Here is a 26,139-nt window from a genome sequence, read left to right on the forward strand (position 1 = left end):
GAGAGAAATCTACATGGGTAGAAAGCTACTACATGGTTCCTCTGAAACATGAGAGTGGGGCAGAGCCACTTGACTATAATCTTGGCATGTTCCCATCAGTCCCAAACTCCAAAAGTCCCACAAGCAGAAACCTGATTTGAGACCAATGGGTGCTAAAATTCACACTATAATTCTGTCACGTGAATATGCTCCTTGTCCTATTGTCATTATTGAAATAAAGTTGAACTGCCAGCCCAGTCAGCTTCTGTGCATAGCATGGAAGATTGCTCCACCTTGTCCTTTACCTTAGGCAGCACAATGTTGTGGGCTGGTGCTGGATAATTTTCTAGCTTTGTAAGCAAGGCTTCTGGTGAAGCAGACTCTTACTACACATCTCTTAAGTTACAATAAGTTCGTGAGCCTCTAAAGGGCCTCAAAAGAGTCAAGAGAGTGCTATGCCAAGGCAGCAGGCTAATGCCACCAGCCCTTCTGGCATTTGTCCCTCGTGGAGTAAACAGAAAGGTGAGGTGATGCTATCTTTACACCCTGCTGTGTCGTTTTGATCCCAAAGTTCTTTGAATTTTGACATTCCGTCCAGGCCTAACTTGGTACTTCCTGAAAAACTAATATTTAAAGAACAGTGGTTTTCCTGTCTGTGCCAAACTGAGCTCCCATTTTTAGCTCTTGTCACAGGTTCCAGAATATGGCTCTGAGCCTGAAAACAGCTCTCCCACCAGTCATTGTCGCCACCTTTGCTGGACACCAAGCAAGAACAATGCCCATTTTGTTCAGTAGTCAAAACATGTGAACTCTTTCTTGTTATATCAGTCACCGAGGAACGAGCTTTAGGATGATATAAGTTGGCTAGACAAAATATTATTGGAAATACTCAACCCAAATATCTATATTGACTTATTCAAGGGTCAATGTGAGAACAGTATCTTAACTTTGGAACTTTGCTGAAATCCCCTGATTCTGAGTTGCAAACAAATCATGCTCCCCAGTTTATATACCTCAAGAAGCATTGATGGGTAATATAGAAGGGAGACTAGCACAAAACCTTGTCTTTTACACGGTATGACTTGCTAACCACTGACACAGGCATTTTGTTCAGTGAGCTGAAGGAAACCATTCTATTGCCAGAATTTAAATTAGATTCTGCAATTTGTCTATCAGCTTCTCTAAATGCCACTGATCCTGGTGAATATTAAATATGCTATCCTGTCTTTCACCTCATGCAGCAAAACATCTCAAAACAGCCCTGTTTGCCAGAGTCAGTAGTTCTATTGTTATTAGCAAGGGCTGATATTCAATATTATAGTTATGGATCTTGAGTAATAAATGTGCAACTGGTCTGTATTCAGTAGGACTATATACAGTCTGATTGTAAAACTTATATAATTTCCACCTCAGCCCACCTTAAGACCCAGTAGTCGGATCACAAGGAAGAAGACGTTTCCAAACCCCTCCTGCCAGCCACTGAGGCTGCAATAGTTAGAAGGAGGACTCCTTGGCATATAGTCTTGCACACTGATGGGAAGGGGGTAGAAACATCCTCATCCTTGCATCTCAATCAGAAGCCAAATGGGTCTCCTTTGCTCTGTCTAGTGACTGACTCTTAAGATGGACTGGAGGTGCCGGGTATTCTAAGTGACCTTACCAAGTGTCAGACATAGGATATTGGTAGATTTTTAATGCTAGGCAGATTGACTTTCCTCTAGTTACCTCTTTGGCTGGAGGTAGAGAGTAGTGCAATGGCTGGAATTCTACAACATGAGCACCAGTGAGACTTATAACAAAGGGTGCTTCCAGATGTGTTTAAGAGTTTATGTCCCCACACTTCCCCCCAAAACCCATGCTTTCCAAAGGAGTGGGTTCTAGATGCCCTCCTAGAACCTTCAAAGAGGGCACTCAGACATCCAAAAAAACCCCCAGATTAAACCCTTAAAATTAAAAACATCTCACCTGGCCATCATTAAAGTACTTCTGGAGTCCCCCGGTGCATAATTTCTATGAGGAGCAATTTTCTTCCTCCCCCCACCTTTCCCCAGTATATCATTTCTATGTGCCAGGAGGAATCCAGAAGTACTTTAATGCCTGTTGTTTTAATTTTAAAGGGGTTATTTTGGGGGTTTTGGAGAGGGGGGCTGGTGCCCTCTTAGTTTTCTGGGTTCATGGAGCCCTTAAAATCCGAGAGGGTATGTAGATTGGGCCCAGGGATCATGTGATGTGGCCCCCAGGCCCAACCTACACTGGGCCCACACTTTGAAAGACCTTGATCTTACAAAAAATCTGGGTCTTACCAGATACCTAATTAATTCAGGACAAGCCAGGGTTTTTCTGCTTTGTCTCAAACTAATTGGCTTTTCATTTGGACACCTCCGGTAAAAGCCCAACAGGTCCCACATTTTGGGCTCTGTCTGGATGGACCCAAAGTTTTTCAGGACACATATTCTTGTACATTGCTCCACTCAGCCATGCCATCCTCTTTTCTTTCCCATTTTGTTTTTGCTTCTTCCTCCCACCACCCTGGATTTTGTGCCTAATGAGTATGCTCAGTCTTCACCTGGCTATTTTTGGGACCTCCCCTCTTTGACCCCCTCCTTTTAATCTCTACCTTCTAATTTTGCATCTCTTTATAGATTGCGTCAAGTACAGGTCAAAACAGAGAGCATGTTGGCACAAAGAACTATGGGAACATTTATGAAACTGAAAATCTGGAAAGGAACCATGTAAATACCAATTGCATCACAAGAGGAGACAGCATTGTTGGCCTTGAAGACTGTAAACCAGCAGAACCTTTCTCCAATGCCAATATAACCAACAGAGCTGCTCATTCCTTGAATTCTATTAGAAATGGGTTTGATGAAGCTGAGACTAACCCTAGTAATGCAAGACCAAGAGGAAGTAAAGAAGACTTACCTGCTGAAGCAAGTATTGGTGGAAGGGAAACTGTGAATGGCAGCATAGAAAATAGGGATTTTAGTATTAGTGGCAGTGAATTGAATACCAACAATACAGCTCAGGAAGAAAATTATGGACTTGTTCAAAACAATGTGAGCAAACATGAAGAAAATGCCATCATTAACCCAATTGAGGAGGGATATATTGATGTTGCAGGACATCAGAACAGTAGAGTTCAGAGTCTAAACAGCACAGATGGATATCAGCATATAAGTACAGGGCTTCATAATATCCTTGAGGGAAAATCAGTTCAAGAAGAAAGTATAAACTGGACAGACATCATTGAAGATGCCAGTGGTAATGGTGGAAACACAGATGAAGAAGGTTCTGGTGATGACTGGGGAACTGGACAATCAGAAGGAACAGTGGTTCTTGGAGAAAACGAGAGTGAAAAACATAGTAATGGGAGCAGTGGTCCAACTTGTGATAACATTCCAAATGCGGGAAGAGAGGGCAATAGAGGCGACACAAATAATTCTCGCAATGCCCAAGATGATGAAAACATGAGCACAGGAAATGCAAAGCTATGCCTTGAAAAGAAAAGGGATGAGGTAGGCATGCAATTCATATTGTGTATGGTGGGGAAGTACTGCTCGTTTGAATATCTCTTTGATAGGGAGCCCTTGGTGGTACAATGGGTTAAATCATTGAGCTGCTGAGCTTGTTGATCGAAAGGTCGCAGGTTCGAATCCGGGGAGTGGCATGAGCTTACGCTGTCAGGCCCAGCTTCTGCCAACCTATCAGTTTGAAAACATGCTAATGTGAGTAGATCAATAGGTACTGCTCTAGCGGGAAAGTAACGTCACTCCATGGAGACATGCTGGCCACATGACCTTGGAAGTGTCTACAGACAACGATGGGTCTTTGGCTTAGAAATGGAGATGAGCACCAACCCCCAGAGTCATACACAACTAGGTTGTCAGGGGACAACCTTTACCTTGATATTTCTCTCAGCATATATTTCTGCAGTTCAAGGGTGAGAAAGTCATGCACAGTTCTTTGGTGTTCTTATGTTAGTCTCTGTTGTCTGTAGCCAAAGGAGAGTAATGCACTTATTTATTCCTAAAACAACTCTTATCACCTGTTCCACCTTTTACAATTACTTGAAGCTAGCAAAGAGTCTCGTTCAGCAAGTATGTTGCTTAAAACCATCTTGTGAAACTTTTAAAATTAGAAGATCCCATCTGATCTTGCAACCTAAGCAGGGTCCAACCTGGTTATTTATTTACTATATTTATATTCCGCCATTCTCATGCCCGAGGGGGACTCAAAGTGGCTTACAGATAGGCAACAATTCAATGCCTTAGCAATGTACAATTAAAATGAACATTTGAATTACATTAAGATCAAAATTGAAATACATTAAAACATTTTAAAAACATTACAATCACTATAACACCATGCTATCTGCAATAATAATTCGGGTAATTCCGGTAGTCATTGCACATAATTCCAATCCGTCTATTGCACTATGGTTCTTCTCTGAAGGCTTGATCCCAGAACCATGTTTTCACTCTCTTTCTGAAGGTCAGGAGGGAGGGAGCTGATCTAACATCACTGGGGAGGGAGTTCCATAGCTGAGGGGCCACCAGAGAAGACCCTGTCTCTCGTTCCCACCGGTCGCACCTGTGAACGAGGAGGGACTGAGAGCAGGGCCTCCCCAGACAATCTTAATCTCCAAGATGGTTCATAGGGGGAAATATGATCAGACAGTAAGCTGGGCTGAAACCATTTATAAGCTAAAGCCAGCACTTTGAATTGTGCTTAGTAGCAGGCTGGCAGCCAGGGGAGCTGATGTAACAGGGGGTAGCATGCTCCCTGTATGCTGCTCCAGTGAGCAAACTGGCTGCCACCCATTGGACCATTTGGAGCTTCTGAATGGTCTTCAAAGGCAACTCCATGTAGACCATGTTGCAGTTGTCTATTTGAGATGTAACCAGAGCATGGACCTATACTTTGATGGGAGATTACTATTTAGATGGGAGATTATCAAGGCATATCAGATGCTGTGGGCTATATTTCAGAGAAAGGCAATAGCAAAGCTACTTCTGAGTACTCTAAGCTGAGGAAAATTCTATGAAATTCTTGGAGTCAAGATAGGTTGGGAAGCAACTTGAAGGCATGTACACATACACTGCTATTATTATCATGACTGAAGGCACTCAGTGTGCTTGCTGAAGGCCAGCTTGAACAGATGAAAAGATACCATGTTGAATGCGGTGCAGTGCCTTACTCCAAACCCATTGTCATAGCCCATCACTTTAATTCTCCCAATTATTTATTAGCAGGAGAAAAGGCCACAGGGGAATGTGACTTTTAAATGCTTTTTTCTGACAAATTCATAGATGCTTCTAACCACCTATTGCTTCCCTTGCACTGATAATTTTTGTCTTTCCTTTGATTCTGCAGGACCTGGAAAGTAACACTACAGTTGTAAATAATGACACTGTGGGTAGTGGCAATGTGGATGAAACTGGAAATGAAACAATCCCTGACAACAGAATGCCCACAGAGGGGTTTAAAAATATGACCAGCTCTGAAGAAGCCAGCAGGCAGAGAACTGAAGTCAGGGGAGACCAAGCAAACAGCAGTGGCTCTAAAGATACCAGCGAAAGTGAGAGCAACTCTGTTTATAGTGTGAGTGATGAGCTCATGCAAGGGGATGAACCCAATGAAAGCCAAGACTCTGAGGACAGCGGCCAGCAAGATCCCTCTGCTGATGCAAGCAATGAGGAAGACTCAGAAGACACATCTCAGGGAGAGGGGAACCAAAGTACTGAAGAGAATGAGAGTGAGATGTTTGAGAGCGATGGGCAAGACAGTAACAGTCAACCAGAGAGTGGCGAGGATGGCAGTGAGTCCGGTGGCCAGGCAGTTAGCAGTGAGAGTGGCAGCCAGACAGACAGCAGCCGAGGTCAACCAGAAAGCAGTAGTGAGAGTGACAGTGATTCCAAGAGCGGCAGTGAGAGTGGCAGTGATTCCGAGAATAGCAGTGAGAGTGACAGTGATTCCAAGAGTAGCAGTGAGAGTGACAGTGATTCTGAGAGTAGTAGTGACAGTGACAGTGATTCCAAGAGTAGCAGTGAGAGTGACAACGATTCAGAGAGCAGCAGTGAAAGTGACAGTGATTCCAAGAGTAGCAGTGAGAGTGAGAGTGATTCTGAGAGTAGCAGTGAGAGTGACACTGATTCTGAAAGTAGCAGTGAGAGTGACAGTGATTCCAAGAGTAGCAGTGAGAGTGACAGTGATTCTGAGAGCAGCAGTGAGAGTGATAGTGATTCTGAGAGCAGCAGTGAGAGTGACAGTGATTCCAAGAGTAGCAGTGAGAGTGACAGTGATTCTGAGAGCAGCAGTGAGAGTGACAGTGATTCTGAGAGTAGCAGTGAGAGTGACAGTGATTCTGAGAGCAGCAGTGAGAGTGACAGTGATTCTGAGAACAGCAGTGAGAGTGACAGTGATTCCAAGAGCAGCAGTGAGAGCGACAATGATTCCGAGAGCAGCAGTGAGAGTGAAAACAGCAGCAGCAGTGAGAGTGATGGGAAATCTGAGAGTAGTAGTAGTGAAAGCGAAAGCAGCAGTAGTGAAAGCAGCAGCAGTGAAAGCAGCAGCAGTGAGAGTGAAAGCAGCAGTAGTGAGAGTGAAAGCAATTCTGATAGCAGCAGCGAAAGCGATAGCAGCAGCAGTAGCGAAAGTGACAGTGAATCAGACAGCAGCAGCGAAAGTGAATCTGAGAAGAGCAGTGAAAGCAACACCAGAGAAAATGATAGTCAAGCTGGTAGCAGTGAAAATGAGACCAATTCAGAGACTGAAAGTGAGGGGGAAGACGAGCCCTCAAGCAACGAGAGTGAAAACAGTTCAGCAGATCAATCCAATGATACTGTTAGCAACAGTGCTGCAGATGCCAGTGATGATGAATCCACAGGAAGCGAGGCAAGTGACAGCAGGGCTCAGCCTGAAGCCATAGACAGTGAAAGTGATTCCATAAGTAAAGGCAGTGAGAGCAATGACTTGACCAGTGATGACTAACCTAAAGGGAAGGAAGACCAAACGAATCCACCTTGCAGCAATGATGGCAGAGAATGGATGAACAAGTGAATATACAGGAGCAAAGATAATATTCTTAAGCACACGACTCCACAAAAATAAGGTCAAACTGGTTTGGGGAAAACATTAGGAGAAAAAGTACAATTGTAGTCCCATTTTGTCCAGAACCATGGAATTTAATACATAAATAAAACATATGAGCATTCACATTTTCAAGTACTATAATTTATTTTAGCATTAAATTAACTTATTTTTTTTGCACAATAGATACTTGATTGTCACATAACTCCAATTTTAATATATAATCTCGTGCATCAAATATCAATGTGGTTTGATGGCTTGCATGTGTGAATGAGCCACTGTGAAACGCCTGGTAAAACCGCATTCCTCTGTCTTCTTTGCATCCTTCTTTAACATTGTGGTCCCAACATTATACTCATAAAAATCAATGTGCCCCATGTGTAAATTGTAAAATAAATTATTATTTTTTCATTTTGTCATATGGTTTTTTTTCCCTTTAAAAAAGAAGTCCATTTGGTTTCTACTCTGTCTTGAAAATAAAACAAAAGATTTGAAACAGGCTGAGTATTTCTTATCCAAAATGCTTATGATGAGAGGCGGTTTGGAAATCAGATTTTCTTTGGATAATGGCTTTCCATGCAGCCATGCCGGTCACATGACCTTGGAGGCATCTATGGACAATGCAGCTCTTTGGCTTAGAAATGGACATGAGCATCACTCCCTAGAGTCAGACACGACTAGACTTAATGTCAAGGGGAAATCTTTACCTTTACCTTTGGATTTTGGAATCTGTTGTTGTTCATTCGTTCAGTCGTCTCCGACTCTTCGTGACCTCATGGACCAGCCTACGCCAGAGCTCCCTGTCGGCCGTTACCACCCCCAGCTCCCTCAAGGTCAGTCCAGTCACTTCAAGGATGCCATCCATCCATCTTGCCCTTGGTCGGCCCCTCTTCCTTTTGCCTTCCACTTTCCCCAGCATAATTGTCTTCTCTAGGCTTTCCTGTCTCCTCATGATGTGGCCAAAGTACTTCAACTTTGTCTCTAGTATCTTTCCCTCCAGTGAGCAGTCGGGCTTTATTTCCTGGAGGATGGACTGGTTGGATCTTCTCGCAGTCCAAGGGACTCTCAGCACTTTCCTCCAACACCACAGCTCAAAAGCATCGATCTTCCTTCGCTCAGCCTTCCCTAAGGTCCAGCTCTCACATCCGTAGGTTACTACAGGGAATACCATGGCTTTGACTAGGCGGATCTTTGTTGCCAGTCTGATGTCTCTACTCTTCACTATTTTATCGAGACTGGACATTGCTCTCCTCCCAAGAAGTAAGCGTCTTCTGATTTCCTGGCTACAGTCTGCATCTGCAGTAATCTTTGCACCTAGAAATACAAAGTCTGTCACGGCCTCCACGGTTTCTCCCTCTATTTTCCAGTTGTCAATCATTCTCGTTGCCATAATCTTGGTTTTTTTGACGTTTAGCTGCAACCCGGCTTTTGCGCTTTCTTCTTTCACCTTGATTAGAAGGCTCCTCAGCTCCTCCTCGCTTTCGGCCATCAGGGTGGTGTCTATGGAATCTATGTATACTATAAACTATCTTGGACTTAAGATCCAAGTCTAAACACTAAATTAACATACATTTCATGTGCATCTTTTATAAATAACCTACAAGTAAATTTGTACTATATTTTTAAATGTTGTGCATGAATCAAGTTTGTATACACTGAACCATCAGAAAACAAAGGTGAACTCCACCCCAAAATATAGCCCCAGCACCTTGAATAGCATTTTTAAAGTTTGGAGTACCATCTAGAACAAATTCACCAATCCAGCTGTTGGAATTCAACCCTACACTGTCCAAGTCTTTAGTCCTGAATGAGGAACAAGTTAGTTATAGTTAGCTTAGAATAGGCTGAGGATTTCCCTTCCCCCATGTCTCCTGTATGACAATTGGAATGTATCTGTTTATTCTCTCCTTTCTGTGTTTTTGCTTTCATTCTGATTGGTCGTGTAGAATGAATACTTTTCTACTGCAAGCCTTTACTTTGACTTCTACTTTAACAAGTGGCTCCTGACACGACCAAAAAAAATATCTTGGAATATGCTGTATATTTTGAGCTCTCTCTCTCTGCTTGTGTGTCAGGAGAGATGCAATGGCTGGTGTTTTCCCCCTCTCTTGAAACCTTAGAAGAGATTGGTGTTAGAGTAGTTCAGACCCAGTTCTTTACCATTAAGTAATATAAATATTATTATTGTAAATAAACCTTTTGTGATTTTTAAAGACAGGACTCTTCATCGTTGCCTGCCTAAGCTCCAAATTCTTTACAGCCACATCTAATGGCACTTCATGCTCTGCTAGCTGTGAGCTGATTGCTCAACTAAAGGTTTTGCTGTTGTTTATTCATTCATTCACTCTCAACGCTTTGTGACCTCCTGGATCAGTCATGTCAGAGCTCCCTGTCAGCCATCGCCACCCCCAGCTCCCTCAGAGTCAAGCCAATCACCTCAAGGATACCATCCATCCATCTTAACCTTGGTCGACCCATCTTCCTTTTTCCTTCCATTTTCCCCAGCATCATTGTCTTCTCCAAGCTTTCCTGTCTTCTCATGATGTGGCCAAAGTACTTCATCTTGGCCTCTAATAACCTTCCCTCCAGTGAGCAGTCAGGCATTATTTCCTGGAGTATGGACTGCTTTGATCTTCTTTCGGTTCAAGGCACAACTATAGGTATCCTGTTTGTATTTTGGGTGCTCTGCTTTTTAGGGTAATTTCCCCTAACACCAGCAACATGGGGACCATCACTTATCACTGGTTTTCAGATTTTCTTTAAAAATGAAGACTTGAATTTGGCTTTCATCCTTTTGAACTTTGACAGTTTTATAAAGGAGGAAATAAGTATTCAAAATCAGGAATTTATTTTTGTTTTTATTTATTAAATGTGACATTCCTTTCAAAAGCTAACATTTTGATACAAAGACAATCCTGGATGCTTAGTAGCTCCTCCACTTTTATAGGGTCTAAGGGTGGAGAATCCCTTTGGGAGCAGAAAAAAGCATGAATTAAAAAACACATTTTAAACCCGAGAGAACGCCTCTCTAGGAATCTCCAAATCCTAATTTTACAAGTTAACTCTATTGTCAACTTCTGCCAGATGTTTTTACATCTAAAATGAGATTTCTGCATAGCACCTATTGGTCGGAGCAAGAGGTGGTCTGCAGCTTTGGTCAGAAAGACCATAGCTGATCAAACTTTCAGGCTTCCACCCACTTAATGAGCAATGCTTGCTTAAGATAAACGATATATAAGGAAATCTAGGTAAATGCAGCCCCAGTGTGGTTTCTGAAGGCACAGAAAAAATAACCCACCAAAATCATAAGTCACCAGTACTTTGTTTAAGTAGAGGGTTGAAACTCTGTGGCTAAAACCAGTGAAGGTACAGGTAGTGACTGAAAGCATCGACAGGAACTATAACATCCTTGTTACCATGTAAGGAAAGAAATCACCTCCTACTGGGGTTCTCTTGTTCCTGTGTGCCTTCAAGTCATTTCCAACTTATGGTTACTCTAAAATGTCCTATCACTGGGTTTTTGGGACTAGGCTTGTGTGACTAACCTAAGGTCGTCCAGTGTGTTTCCGTGGTCAAATGGGGAATTGAATCCTGATCTCCAGAGTCATACTCCAACACTAAAACCATAACATCACTCTGGTTCTTAAACTTAATCTAAGAAGGAAAAAATCAGCCTCTTTCAGAAACACTCAAAATTTGGAGTTGAAAGACTATTTCATTGATGGGCAGAACTCCTCCTCCTCCTCCTCTTTCTCCTCTTTTTCTTTTGAGAACAATGTTACTCTTCTCATCTAGTTCATTTGTAACATTATTTGTAAACACTTCACTTCACTTAGATATTTAGACAATCCATTCCTCAGCTTTCATGCAGATCACAACATCTTCTCTATTTGCCTCCATTTGTATCTATTTCAAGCATGAATTGACCAGTGTACCATTCAACGACTATGTTCATCACTCACATTATATGCCATATGGAATGAATCAGATCATCGGGTGGGAGGATGACCAAGAAATCTCATCCATTCCTGTGGATACCAGGTTGCCATGTAAACACAGCCACCCAGTCTCTAACTTGTGAACTGGAAAGAGACATAGTTATTCTTGTGGTATAATCACATGAAGCTTAAAACAGAAGGAAGACAGTGGGACCAACACTGGCCTCTCTTATCATGTTATCACACCAGGGCATTAAAGTGGGCAGTCCTGCATTTCTGTTGCCTGCAGAATTCTGGGAAATGTAGTTTAGGGTGGGCCTTTTGAATTCTTAGCTACAAAGGTCCTTGCCTTCCCAAACAACATTTCCCAGAATTCTGTAGGTGTCATAACTGTGGGACTGCCCACTCTAAAGACCTGGGTTGGAGACATTCATATATGATGCTGTTCTTCCTTCCTACTACATTGTTTTTCTATTCTTTCTTCTGTCCTGATATTTGTTATTTATAAATTCCCTGCACAGATTCTATCAGGTTTAGGAATTGTTCCCAGACCTTGATAAAGTGTTTTGTATTTCTTCTTTGTTCATCATTGCTAATTTATCCATTTATGAACAAATAAACTGGCCCCATTTTCCAACAAATCAGGAAAGGGAGTTGGAAGTCTGAATACCCAACAGAACTGCATAAAATGTCATGTATATTTCTGTGGATTTGTGTATATACCTTTTGAAGTGTATTGTTTGCACTTGCATCCTATTTGGCCAAATCAATCAATAAATCATAATTCAACCCAAAGCACTTGTTCTCAATCTGGGCTGATCTGGTTTAGCAGAAGCTCACCAGGCACAGACGCCCTTATCTGCGGTCCTAGCTGAAATCTCTGCAATATGGCAAGAATCAATCAGGAAATGGGCAGAATGTTTTAAGCTGAAGTACAGAGACACTTTCTAAGATAAATAGAAGCAGCTCTGACAAATGCTGGAAATGGAGCCTAGTTTTGGAATATTTTACCATATGTGGTGGTCTTGCAAAATATCCTGAAATATGGGATTATATTATATTTATGCTGGAAATTATTGTTAAGGTTAAATTTGAGACCCAGGTTTTGTTTGTTGGGAATGCAAAATGACTGTTTAGAAAGAACATTGGGAGCATACTACAACATATGACAACAGCCACAAGAATTGTATATACCCAAGGATATGCCAGGTTAGCCCAATGTAAGAATGGTTAATAAATAAAAATACCTTTTTAAAAAAATGGGGAGAATGTAAAGGCAGTGTTGCAAGCTGGTGACTCACAGCTCACCTATTAACTCCTAAGAGAAGCCACTAAAGCGGAAACCCTGCTGAGAACCGTCACAGTGATGTTTGGGAGAATTTTTAAAAATAAATAAATACTTTTCTTCTTAGTGTTCTATAAGACTTGGTTTTTCAAACCACCTTGGGAGAAGCCCTTCCTGGCAGCTATTCCTAACATTTATGTGGGTGTGATGAGGAAGTGGCTGAGCTGTGTGTGGGGAAAGTGAGGAAGTTACTTGCTCCTCTCATGGCTCTTCTTCTGCTTGGATAAGCTCTCCCTGCCTCCAGTTTCTTGTGTCTCTAACAGGATGTGGCTAGGGTTTATTTCAGTCTTCACTGGGTGCAGCTGACAATGGAAGTGTTCTTAATGCCTCTTCATGGGGATGGAAGCATCTGTCTATTTCCAACCCATGTACCTTGCTGCATTTATCCATTCATAAGTTGGATCATTCTCATTTTCACATGCAACTGTTTTAAAAAATTGTATTAAATGTGTTTAAATTACAGGTATAATGCTTTTAGTATAATTTAAAAACTTTCCATTCAGATGGAATATGACGACTTCTGAATGTTTTTCAAATTATTATTTCTGCATAGAAATAATGTATTTTGCATAAAATATTAGGCTAAGCTGATTCTCATTTTAAAAAGTCAGGCAGAGCCCATGGGGCTTGAATGCAGCTGATGAAGTTGACCTTAACCTACAAAAGCTTATGTTGCCAACTTCCTCCTTTCAGTTAGTCCCAAATAAGCTATATGATCCCTTTGCATACAGATATACCCCAATTACACTTTCTGAACTCCAGGTACACAAGCCCCAAATGAATATGAGCTGAATCCCATAGGCTGATACATAACTCAGGTCGTAACTAAGTTACTTCTTCTGGCCCAGCCATCCCAAATCTAATGGAAAAGTCATTCAACCATGTTCTTACTGTCAGTAGATTGGACCACCTTCTCTTCATGCACCTGATGCCTAGTAAATTAGGTTGGGTAGGGGAGTTAGAGTTGTGACATTTCACACATAACAATAACAACAACAACAACAATAGTGTGGTTTTCTGGCATTGTATATTTCTGCTGCATCTGTGCCTATTCATTTGTATTTTGATTCTGTAGCCCACTTGTCGATGGATGTCCAGAATCAGCAGCATCCACCACTGTCCTTTTTACCCTGGGTGATGACCGATCGGGTATAGACTTTGTTTTGGTTTGTTTCTCCATAGTGCTAATGGGTTAGTTGCTCTACCTTCAAGTCATTTCTCATTCATGGTGACCCTAAGGCCATATCATGAGGGGTTTGGGGGGGGGGGGGAGGAAGGGTGCTGAGAGTGTGTGATTTGCCCAAGGTCATCCAATGAGTTTCTACTTTCTATTGCTGAGTGGAGAATTGAACCCTAGTCTCCAGAGTCTCACTGCTGTACAATGCAGTTTCAGGGTGCAGTTTAACAGCATTGAATTGCATTACAAAAAAGTAATGAAGATAAACTGCATTCTGGAACTACGTTATTTGGCAGTGTAGGACCACCCATTGTCCAAAATTCAGCCACTATATCATCTAGGCTCCCCCTTAACTGAATGATAGCTATGACACTTAAAATTTATTTATTATTTACTACATTTATATACCGCTTTTATCCCCCTAAGGGAACACAAAGCAGTTTCCAACATTATAAAGGCAAAATTCAATGCTGAACATACATGTGAAAACCAAAAGATCATAGCAAGACAATAACACATAATTATGAATTAACCTGGAGCCCTCGGTGGTACAGTGGGTTAAACTGCTGAGCCACTGAACTTGCTGATTGAAAAGTCACAGGTTCAAATCCGGGGAGCAACATGAGTTCCCGCTGTTCGCCCCACCTTCTGCCAACCTAGCAGTTCAAAGACATGCAAATATGAGTAGAGCAATAGGTACCACTCCAGTGGGAAGGTAACAGCACTCCATGCGGTTATGCCGGCCACATGGCCTTGGAAGTGTCTATGGACAACACTGGCTCTTTGGCTTAGAAAGGGAGATGAGCACCAATCCCTAGAGTCGGACATGACTGGATTTAATGTCAGGGGAAAACTTTTGTCTTTACTTATAAATTAACCTGACCAAATTAAAACATAAACATAAAAGAACATTTAGGCATAAAGCATAAAATTAATCACCAATAATATAATAGCATTTATATTAAAGCCCACTGATAAACAACACAATTTTAGAACAGTTATTAAAATCACGCCATCCACAATCAAGTCTGTAGTCAAAGTGGTACAATTATCTAGTGTGAAAGAGACCTTAAACCAGTGGCTCTCAACCTGTGGGTCCCCAGATGTTTTGGTCTTCAGCTCCCAGAAATCCTAACAGCTGGTAAACTGGCCAAAAAATCTGGGGACCCACAGGTTGAGAACCACTGCCTTAAACCATGAACTAAGTTTAAATTAATTTTCAGTATTCCTTGTTGAATAGTCATCTATTTCTTTGCTACTTCATGCAGAAGTGTCAGGTCATTTTTCAGTTTAAAATTTAAAGTTACATCTAAAGAACAGCTTATATTTTCAGCCAAAGCATATGGTCATAGTGGAAGACTTAATGAAAATCTCAGCATTGCCATCAGTTTCCTCCCTTGTCTGCAACAGGGAGTTTTGTCACATCACAGCCACAAAGGGCAGATTCAGCAGTTTGCTTGTAATTTAGAAGCTGTCACAACTTTCAAGCATCCTCCTACATAGTGGCTGTAAGGCAAGAAGATCTGGTAGCCCACAAAAGGATTCTGCTGAAGGCATAACCCTTGGGAGTATCTTGGCACAAACTGTCTGCTTATACAATACATACATTAGCAGGAAGCAAACCCGACTTGGGTATGACAGCATTCTGACTATATTTATGGGTGACATTGCGATTGTTTGTATTCATAAACCTGTACGCCTATGAAATGGCATAAATTAAGAAATCCAAATGAACCCTTAGCAAGATCTCTCATTAAATGCAAACTGGTCTAGTCATTTTGGGAACCACAGTTTATTTTTAGGGGAAAATATGCATCTGGAGGCAGAAGGGAAGTGTAGGCAGGATAGAGGGCTGGTGACACCTTCTGACATCATCTTCTTCCTCCCGGCTGTTGATTGGCTCCCTTCTGAACTGAAGCAGAGTTTAAATTCATGCACTTTCACTCAAAATGCCAAAAAGTGCTTATTGAGAATCAGGTGCAACATTTATCTACAGTGGTGGAGCAATATTCAAAATTCCCTGGAGGAAACCTAAAATTGCAGGTAAAACTTAAATTATTTTCCTTGTCCTGTTGTTTGTATGTATGCAAGCCAGCATGAGTAGTACCTACTTCTTGGCATTGTATTGATAAGAAGTCCTAACAAATAAGATGTGCATTGGGTGCATCTACACTGTAGAATTAATCCAGTTTGATATGACTTTAACTGCCATGGGTCAACAATATGGAATTGTTGAGCCATAGCTTTACAATGTTTTTAGCCTTCTTTGCCAAACTCTCTCAACTACAATGGCTAGGATTCAATATCATTGAACTATGACAGTTAAATTGGCACCAAATAGCATTAATTCTAGTGTAGATGCAACCTTTGAGTGCTGAAGAATGAAAATGTTAGATCATTATCATTATTATTTGGTCCTTCGAATATGTAAATGGGTCTTCAAGTCAACTTATGGTCACCTCATGGGTTTCATAGGGTTTTCTCTGGCAAGGAATATTCAGGGGTGGTTTTGCCATTTCCTTCCAGTGAAATAGAGCACACAGAACCTGGTATTAATTAGTGATCTTCCATCCAACTACCCTCTTTAACTTCCAAGATCAGATAGGACCTAGTACCTGTAGGTTATTTGGGACCTTACATAATGCCAAGTGAAATATTGAATTTGAAAGATCCTTTTTATTGGTAAGGGAAATGATAATTAAAATTGTTCACCGGCATGCTGGTTTTAAAGAAATGAAAAGAAATACCAATTTGAATGCACACAACAATAATGAATAAGTGGATTTGTACCTCTAATGTAGAAGTGTGAGCACTGCTTATAATGTGCATTTTTTCAGGTTTTATGCCCTCTGATTGAAGAACATGGCTGAACTTATTGCTGATTCATGTGTATACATTTATCTTTTGATATTGTGCCATCAGTTAATTTGTAATTCTGATTATTTCCATCCAGATATATGAAGCATCCTTGTAAAAATACTGTTGATTGAGGCCCATCCACACTACATTTTAATAGCTCTATTATTCCACTTTAACAACCATGGTTCCATCCTATGGAATCCTGGGATTTGTAGTCTGTTGCATCAAATTCTAAATGCTCCACCCAAAACTGAAAATCCCAGGATTCCATAGGACAGAAACATGGGAAATAAAGTGAAATGATAGCAATATAGGGTTGTTGTAGGGCTTTTGGGGCTATATGGCCATGGTCTAGAAGCATTCACTCCTAATAGCAATATAATTTCATAGTGTGAATTGGTTCTTTGTTTAAATCAGCTGAAAATAAATTTCTGCCTATTCTGATTACTATAACAGAAGATTAATGCCAGGTTCTACTGCACAAATGAGAAATATAGCAGATGGCATTCAATAACCACTGGTGGCAACCTTATTCTCATTAAGGGGCACCTTAAACCAAAACAGGGATCAAGAATGTTTGTTGCCCACCTATAATTTCAAGAAAAATCAAGTTCCCTGAGGGAATTTTGGAAAAACCCTAAAAATGATCTCTAGAAAATTCAGTTTTTGTGGTTGTTTTGTTTTATTTACTTATGCCTAGCTTATCTGACTTAATTGGCTCATTTCACATAAACATATCATTAGCTTTGAACAAAATGTTTGCTGAAACATTATGATGAAGGAATCCAACTCTCTTCTTTCCATGTTATTTTCCCTTTGGGGATCATAGACTATTCTTTAACTATACCCTTTTAAGAATGCTGGGGTCAACTGGTGAGGCAGGCCAATCTGCTTTCCTCTTTTCTCTATGTTTTGATGTTCACATACACTCAGTATAGGATTTTGGAAACAGTTATTGTATGCCCTGTCTGTTCTAAACAGGCAGATGTGGCTGCCATAGGATCAGCTAGAGCTGAATGCCATTTGTACCCAGCTCAGTCCTTAACACAATATTTACTCCAGACACATGGTTGCAAACTGGCACTAAAAATCTGGTGCTCCAGCCCTCCTTAAACATCTCCCAATGTTGATGCTACTATGAAAAAAACCCTCCATCAAGACCAGTGGTTCCCATCCTGTGGGCTGTGGCCTACTGGTAGACCACAAGAGCTAAAATAAAGGCTGTGAGACATGCGGGGAAAATTGGCATGGGGGTGTGTGCTACCATTGGAGGAGAGCGAAAGAGAGAAGGAGAGGGAGAAAAAGAAGTAAGGAAGGAGAGCCAGTGTATTAATCCTTGCCCTTCCCAGCTCTTCCTCAGCCTTGGGAAGCTTCCCAGGCCAGGGCAGAGAAGAGTCACGGAGCAGCAATTTTCTGCAATGCAATTTTCTGAATCAGCACTCCAAATAATCAAATTGAATCTAAAGTTGACCAAAAACTGATTTGTAACCCTTTTATACTAATGTTGGAGAGTGGTCCCTGGTCATGTGGTTCGTGGTCAAGTGGTCCCTGGTCAAAAAAAGGTTGAGAACCACTGATCTAGACACTGGACAAGAAGGAAAGAAGAAATGAATTGGTGTAAAAAAAAACTTGCCAAAAAGAAGTTTCTTTGTCAGAGGCTTTGTTTCTAGAGATACACCTGCAAATTAACAAAGTAAAGTTGTCCATTGGCTTTCCAAATCTGGCTTTCCAAAAACCTCCGGTAAACCGGAATTCACCTATGCCAAGGATGGAAATTGTTCAGCTCTCATTTTTTGTTGGACTGCAAATCTCAGCAACCCTTACCAGCATAAGCAAGTGGTGAAAAATATTGGGAGCTGATGTCCACCAACATTTGTCCACATGGTTCCCACCCCTGATTTATGATATTTTTAATTATTGCTTACTTTTCTGTTTTAACTCTCTTGTTTTGATCTCGTTATAGGTACTACGATGCATACAAAGAGGACCAGTCTTTTATTTATCTCCCTGTGGGCTTTATCCCAGGCTCGTCCTGTAAGTATTTTTTTAAAAAAATAGCATGGAAACTATGACTAGCTTCTAGGTGGCATGCATGGGCTTTTTTTGCTTTTCTTCTGAATCAAAAGGATGCAAAAGCAGTTGGGTTGGGTTGGATTGAGTTTGGTTGGGTTGGGCATAGCTAACTTTCGTCTCAAGAGTTTCTGTGGCAGTGGATACCTTCAGGCCTACATTCATAGTCTCTCTTTGTAATTATTCTAGGTGTCCAGGCACCACGGTGCCCATCACATGAGCTCTGAAGAACATTGGGTAAGCAGACCATCTTGATTTTGCTGTACCAAATTCTTGCCACGAAATGATCTTAAATGTCAACAGCAAGAAAAAAAATACAAAAGGAGAGGTTGCTGGCTTGGATGTCAGCGGTACAGAGAATCTACTGTATTTTGGTCAGAACTTTAAGGGAGCCATCCAAGATGCCAAACCCAAAAACACGTTCAGTAACTTGGATGGCTCCAATAAAGTTCTGACTAAAATCCACAGGCTATTCATTGTACCATTGACATGAACATCGCCAGCTACTATTGATAGTATTATTATTTATTGTTTGTTTAATTTTTATCTCCTTTCACCTGGTATGAAACCCAAAACAGAACATAACACCTTAAAACACTATAGTATTAAAAGAACTCTCAAAATAAAAGTTTAAATACAATTAAACTATCTTTGATTTCAAAATGTAAGTTAAAAACACAAGTTAAATTAGCATTATAAGAAAATAAAAATGAAAAAATAAAAACACGATACCTCTTCCCCATTAGAAGCCCTACCTGCTCTCTATCCATATATATATATCAGTAATTTTTAAAAAACACAAGGCATAAATGCATCATACTTCTGTCCAAATATAGAAAGGCCTATTTCAATGCCGGTTTACCAATCATTGTTATTCTATATCTTCTTGTCATTTCTGATTTACAGCAACTCTAAGGCAATTTTTTCATGGGGTTTTCTTGGCAAGATTTGTTCAGAGGCATCTGCTTTTGCCTTCCTCTGGGGCTGAGAAAGTGTGCAGTCTCTTCTACAGTGTGCATTATTTCTCATTAGAAACGTTTGTATGTCCTAATCTTCAGCAGTGAAATGTTAAGTGATATTGTGCAATGTGTAGATGACAAATCACACATTGCACAATCAAAATCTCACTGTTGTGAGATCTGATATGATTTGATTGTTTGCTGTCATGTCAGTTGTAGCTTTCCTTAATGTGCTTTCATTTCATTCCTTTGCATAGGATACCATAGGTGAGAGGAACCTGAACTATATAGCTGATTCTGCAGATGTGAGCGATGAAGACAGAGGGAGCAGGCAAAGCAAAAGTGAAGAACATGTGAGCACCAGCCATGAGAACAGTGAAGGCGACACATTTCTCCGAAAGGTTTCCAGTGGTAGTTTTGAGAGCTACCCAATAGATAACCATGACTGGAGCACCCGTGACAATGATGATGATAATTATTTCAGAGTCCACCAAGTGATCCATAGGAATTGGGCAGATGATGCTGATTCTCATGAACATTCTGATCTGAAACAAATGAACGAGGACACCTCTGATGATCAGATTGTTGACAAAATTTCTCTGGTAGGTATTAAAAACATTCCTGTATAAAACCTGAAATAGAAGTAGATGCAATTGTTCATCCATCATTTCAGTACCTGACAGTTCAGTATCTTCTAAGAAACACAAATGGTTCTAGAGCAGTGGTTCTCAACCTGTGGGTCCCCAGATGTTTTGGCCTTCAACTCCCAGAAATCCAAAACAGCTGGTAAACTGGCTGGGATTTCTGGGAGTTGTAGGCCAAAACATGTGGTGACCCACAGGTTGAGAACCACTGCTCTAGAGGCATCCCAAATAATTCACTATAAGAATGGATTTCCTCCTGTTGCAGTATTGGTTTAACTTGAGTCTTTGAACAAGTTAGTAGAGTTATTCTCATGTAGTTGGATTTGCCAATCCCTTGTGTAAACATCAAATTCAGGCATCTCAGGAGGAACTGCTACGGCGGTTTCTTCTCAACATGCATAACAAACATGCAGAGGTTTTGGATGGAGGTAGTCACACACTCTAACAGATAAGTCAAGGCACCCCCCTTTGAACAAATCTTGCCAAGAAAATCTCATGATAAGGTTACTTTAGTGTCCTTACAAGTCAGAAATAAGTTGAAGTCATGCAGCACACACACACACACAGCCCAATTGAATAATCCATGGGTGATTTCAGTGTTGTAGACTCATTCTTTGTTTTCTATTTGAGTGTCCTTTATTCAACAATGAAAAGGCTTTGGAGATTTTCCAAGAATTCCAAAATTTCAGCATTTTGCCCCATTTTAATATCATTTGGTTCTTCCTTCCTTCGTGTGTTACTGTCATATACATTTATACCAATAAAACCAACAAGGTTTAGATCCAGTTGCCAGTCTCAATATCAATTGACTCTTTGAACCAATTTCTGAATAGTAAGTCAAACCTTTTATAAACATCAATGCTTCTATAGATGTGATTAGCAACTGAGTCTATGCCTTCTTGTGATTTCTACAATTTGGTTATTTGAGGAGTGGTTTTTCTCTTACCCATGGACATATCACTAATGCACATGTCAGTAAAAAAAGTATTGTAGAGAAATGTAGGAAGTAAAAGTGTTGCAAATATTGCATGTCCAGAATTCAGAAATCTGTACAATTCCCAATACATCAGGTGCTATTTAATAGCAGAGCCAGCATGTTGAAATGGTTTGAACATTGACTATGACTCTAGAGACAGGGCTTGATTCCCCACTCAGACATGAAACCCACTGACTGATCTTGAGCATGCCACACACTTTCAGCCCCAGAAATCCACATGAAAGTTTCATCTTAGAGTCTCCATAAGGAAACACCTTGATAGGAAGGAATGGTTTAGCAACAACACTTTGAAAGAAAGAGGAACTTTGAAATGTATTTTATGTTCAGTACTTTGGGGACTACTTCTATGCTGAAAAAGTGGTGTAAGATACAAAAAGATTTCACAAATGTAGCAATAAGATGCCGTATGCTGTTGTAGGAGGGATATTAAAAACAGTTTATACTGTGAGAAAGAGTAACAGCTTGGTTTTTCTTCTCTATTTATCTTCTTGCACAGGAGAATCAGAATGAAATTCATCAAGACAATCTTTACGGTGATATCACAAAATCCAAAGAACTCTTCGATGTTGAAAATGATGGCATGCTTTATACTCCTGAACAAGTATTGTTTACCTTCACGGGGAATGGTGGAAGTGATCTCACAAATGATGAAGAAATCAGTGGTGATGACTCCTTCAATGAACACAATGAAGATCTTGGTCACACCGTACTTCCAAGTGAAGGAGACAATCCACAAACAACTGTAGAAAAGGGAGACCAAGAAGAAGACAACACTATCAGCCGACAACCTCGTGACAGTAGCAGCAGCAGTAGCAGTAGTGAGAGCAGAAGTCTTGATAAAGAGGACAATCATATAGCTGATTACCGCAGAAGACATAGAGCAGACAGTTACAGCAGCAGCCAAGAAGACAGGTACTATTTTGATGATGAAGGAATGCAAGGGGATGATGCAACTTTCTTCGAGAGTCATGATGCCGACTCTGACATGCTCTATGGAGATTTTAATTCAAAAGAAAGCAGCCAAGAAAGCAGAAGAGGGAAAGGTAAACATCACAGCAAAGCAATAGAACGGTTTGCTCGGAAAGTATACCATTATGTTGATGCTGATTCTGAAGAAGACCAGAGTCCTGAACAGGAGGAGAGCAAATCCCAGCAAGAGGATGATATTGTCTCTGAAGAAAGCAGCCAATCTGTTGAGGAGACTAGTCAGTCAACAGAAAATGTTCTCAGTAGATCCAGGGAAGATGGAACCAGTCAATCCAAGGAGATGGTAAAAAGTTCATCCAGAGGCCGTAGTCACAGTCAGTTTAAAGAGACTTTTAAAAGCCGTTCCAGAGAACATAGTCACAGTCGTTCCAGAGAAGATGACAGACACAGCCAGTCCCAAGAAGATGACAGACACAGCCAGTCCCAAGAAGATGACAGACATAGTCAATCCCAAGAAGATGACAGACACAGCCGATCCCAAGAAGATGACAGACACAGCCATTCCCAAGAAGATGACAGACACAGCTGGTCCAGAGAAGATGGTAGGCAGAGTCAGTCCAGAGAAGATGGTAGGCACAGTCGGTCCAGAGAAGATGATAGACACAGCCTGTCCAGGGAAGATAATAAGCACAGCCAATCTCGGGAATACCTTCACAGCCATTCCAGGGAAGATGTCCACAGCCATTCCAAGGAAGACCATAAACACAGCCAGTCTAGGGAAGAGAATAAGCATAGTTGGTCCAGGGAAGATGACAACCACAGCTGGTCCAGAGAAGATGATGCACACAGCCAATCCAGAGAAACTAGTTTGGTTAGCCAATCTAGAGAAGATGAGAATAGTCCATCTAGAGAGGACGATGATACAGTGTCTATGGAAGACATTAAAAGTGACTCTACTGAAGACAGTAGGGGCTCCTATAAAAAAGTTGTGAAAAAGTCCAAAGAATTAAGCGAGAAATCAAATGAGTATAGCACTGGCAAATCTAAACAGCAGAGAAGTTACTCCATTGAAGATGTATCCAATAGGGCACCAAGAGGCAGTGAATCTGGAGAGGTTAAGCGAGAACACAGCAGCTCTAGTGAGAAAAGTGTTTCTACTGAAGACAGTGAAGAAACTTCTGAGGACACAGATGAATCAATTCAGACTGACAGCCGGTTGTCTCACAGTACCTCATCTGAGAGCAGCAAAGCTTCCCACGAAAGCACCAGTAGTGAAGACAGTGATTCACATGACAAGGATCTTAAATCTGAGGAACAGAACCAATCTGCCCAAACCAGTGAATCCACAGAAGAGGACAACAGTCATTCCATAGAAAGAGATAGTCACTCTAGAGAGGACACGGCGAGTATAGAAGATGACAGTTGGTCGAGAAGCATGGAGCTTGAAAGCCGAAAGTTAATGTTCGATATTGATCACAACAAACCATTAAGTGATTATGATGATAATGATTGTCAGGATGGATATTAAATGTATTAAAATCTGATGCAATGTTTTGAGAGCTCTTAAAAATGTATGTATTGTGTCAGCAATAAAATGATAAACATTATTTATCAAGAATATTGCGAATTAGAAACTAGAGTTGCCACCTAATGCCACTGAGAACAAAATTAGGAAGACTCCACATGGAAGAATTGGAATGGCAAAATCAGTTTCAGGAGGGCATTTTTGCATTGCCTGCAAAACTGATATATATCGAGAAAGGCTGAAACTGTTTTAATAACAGTGTAAGCCATCAGTGAACTGTTCCCACCATTAGCAGTGAAATCTTACTATGGTTTGTTACATGTATATATTTTGCACAGTGCTATTGGTAACAAGAACAAAAAGTCTATGGATATGTAGGATATCACTGATGTAGTTGCACACTTTCTTTAGCTACTAAAAGCAAGGGAGGAGCAATTGTGGTCTTTCAGAAATTGTTGGACTGCAATGTCCATCATCCCTCACAGCTACAGTTGATTGTTGCTCAGCAATTTTTGGAGAATGACTCCTGAGTTCAGAGACCTTCCTCTCCCATACAAATCCTCTGCACTCTAAACCATACCTTATTTTGTGTTGTCTCCATTTAAGAAACAGCTCATTAGGCTAGAGAGATGCATAAATACATTTTCTGTTCCATCATTGAGGAATGACTATGAAATTAAAATTCATATGTTCCTTTATTATCCATAGACATCAATTAATGCCTGTGACGTCATGAAAAACCATATATTTCTTCATCTCCTTTTTACAGGTGCTGTTTTGATATGAAATAAGACATGGTGCATCCACATTTTGTCCTTTTCAAGCACCCCATCTACACTGCCATATAATGAAGTTTCATAATGCAGTTTAATTGCATTGAACTGCATTATATGGCAGTGTACACGGGCGCAGAGTGAATCTTTTCCTTTAGTATAGCATGGTTTTAAAATGGTAAATGCACACAAATGCTCTTTTCCCCATGGCATATTACTAAACAATTTTGTTGTTGGTGGTATCTTGAAGGTATGCTTGAATGTTTTGTTTACTTTAGAGATGGAGAGAAAGAGATGGAAGCAGGTTTTCCCCTGCAGCAAGGTTGTTCTTTCGTGGTTCCATATCTCCTGCCTCTGCCTCTAGAATGTGTGAATAATTTAATTTTCAGCCCAAGGTTTGACTAGTTTGCCTTCATCTGCACTTTCCAGACTGTCCACATGGTGGAATTCTTATGCTGACGATGGAAAAGACTGCACATTTGAAAAGTATGCAAAGAAACATAGATGTGTTTCAAATGCATACAAAACATGTTTTGGACAATGTATTTAAGCAATGTGCTCAGTTTCAAGCATGTGACAAAAAGACACAAATTGGGGGAGGGGGCAAAGAAAGGGGTGAATCTGATTTGCTGTGAACCAAAGGATCCAGGCATTGGCCGGCATTGGCCAGCCATGGTGGTAGGGAAGGGAAGATGCCTATATATGTAGATTCTATAGGCTACATACCTAATACCTCAAAATAAGTAACACACTACAGATATAGGCTCAGTGCTTGAGCAACAGGAGGACTGTTGGAAGGCAGCGCCAATGCACATATGTGTGAGAATTCAGATTAAACATATTGACTGTATCTACTGCAATAAAAACAAAATATTGATCATATGCTAAATGCCTATTCACTTAGAGGTATCAATAATATTGGATGTACGTATTTTGTAATTAATGTATAGCTATACTGGGAAATATTGTGTTTTTACTCCTTTTTTTGATACTAGTGATCTTAAGTTAAAAGAAAATGATCTCTGTGTTTCCTAATAAAGATGTTTGTATGCCACAAATTAGCTTCCTGGTTTTATTTATATGTTTTGAATTATTTTAGAAAGATATAATTATGTTCAAATGTGAGTGAGCAGACGCAGGTGAAGAAGAAATTTGTATCTGGGAAGGGGTGCTATGAAGACCCCATCCCCTTATTCACTTCTTTATAAGCCTGAAATCCACATCTCCCAGTTTGAAAGCCTACAGACTTCTGGAAATTCAAGAGAAATAAGCATAGTGTCTATCCTGAAATTTCTACACTTGGCCTGAACGTTGCTGCTATTATGTGCCTTCAAGTTGTTTCCAAATCATGAAGAGCACAAGGCAGGAGTTTCTCTTGGCAAGATTTATTCGGGGGGTAAGGTGGGGGTTGCCTTTCCTTATTCTAAGACTGAAAGAGTTTGACATGCCCAAGGTCATGTGGTGGGTTTCCATGGCCAAACAGGAACTGCAGTCCAACAGACAGTTTCATCTCTTTATTAACTCAAAGACAACTGAGGGAACTCCCTATCAAGAGGCCAACAAATCCATTCTGGGTTTTAATCAGATATTTAAAAGATCTTCCCAAGGTGTCAACTCCTATCCCCCATGTAGGTGCAATTTCAACTTTCAACTAAACCCCATGGATGGAAACCACCAGCCACAACTGACCTTAGTGAGCTATCAAAGGTTTCTGAGGATTTATTTATTTATCATATTAGAAGCGAACCAAGGGTACAATTGTAATGTATTTTAAAAACACAAAGTTAAAAAAAACTTGGCATTATATTAAATGTCCTTTGACCAGTAGCTGGCCACTTGGAGTACCTCTGGTGTTGC

At 40.6% G+C, this 26,139-nt stretch overlaps 2 protein-coding genes across 2 annotated transcripts; both read left to right on the plus strand.

Annotated features, from left to right (window-relative positions):
- The first annotated feature begins 5,391 nt into the window (after positions 1 to 5,391).
- Positions 5,392 to 7,182, plus strand: LOC137097157 (clumping factor A-like). The gene has a single exon (XM_067468588.1). The coding sequence runs from the start codon at positions 5,446 to 5,448 to the stop codon at positions 6,967 to 6,969; it is 1,524 nt and encodes a 507-aa protein (XP_067324689.1). The 5' UTR covers positions 5,392 to 5,445; the 3' UTR covers positions 6,970 to 7,182.
- An 8,298-nt stretch (positions 7,183 to 15,480) lies between these two features.
- On the plus strand, positions 15,481 to 25,328 carry LOC137097156 (dentin matrix acidic phosphoprotein 1-like). The gene is made up of 5 exons (XM_067468585.1): positions 15,481 to 15,571; positions 18,351 to 18,421; positions 18,647 to 18,694; positions 19,674 to 20,018; positions 21,554 to 25,328. Exons 2-5 carry the CDS (start codon positions 18,359 to 18,361, stop codon positions 23,510 to 23,512), a joined length of 2,415 nt encoding a protein of 804 aa, XP_067324686.1. The 5' UTR covers positions 15,481 to 15,571; positions 18,351 to 18,358; the 3' UTR covers positions 23,513 to 25,328.
- The last annotated feature ends 811 nt before the right edge of the window (positions 25,329 to 26,139 follow it).

Source organism: Anolis sagrei, chromosome 5, assembly GCF_037176765.1.
Source record: "Anolis sagrei isolate rAnoSag1 chromosome 5, rAnoSag1.mat, whole genome shotgun sequence".
Classification (NCBI taxonomy): Eukaryota; Metazoa; Chordata; class Lepidosauria; order Squamata; family Dactyloidae; genus Anolis; species Anolis sagrei.

What these genes read in the sequence shown, in the direction of transcription:
- LOC137097157 (XM_067468588.1), top strand. Translation starts at nt 5,446, where the DNA reads ATGCCCACAGAGGGGTTTAAAAATATGACCAGCTCTGAAGAAGCCAGC.
- LOC137097156 (XM_067468585.1), top strand. Translation starts at nt 18,359, where the DNA reads ATGCATACAAAGAGGACCAGTCTTTTATTTATCTCCCTGTGGGCTTTA. An exon ending in CTTTATCCCAGGCTCGTCCT is followed by an intron (nt 18,422 to 18,646) that starts GTAAGTATTTTT and finishes TAATTATTCTAG; the next exon opens with GTGTCCAGGCACCACGGTGC. An exon ending in TTGTTGACAAAATTTCTCTG is followed by an intron (nt 20,019 to 21,553) that starts GTAGGTATTAAA and finishes CTTCTTGCACAG; the next exon opens with GAGAATCAGAATGAAATTCA.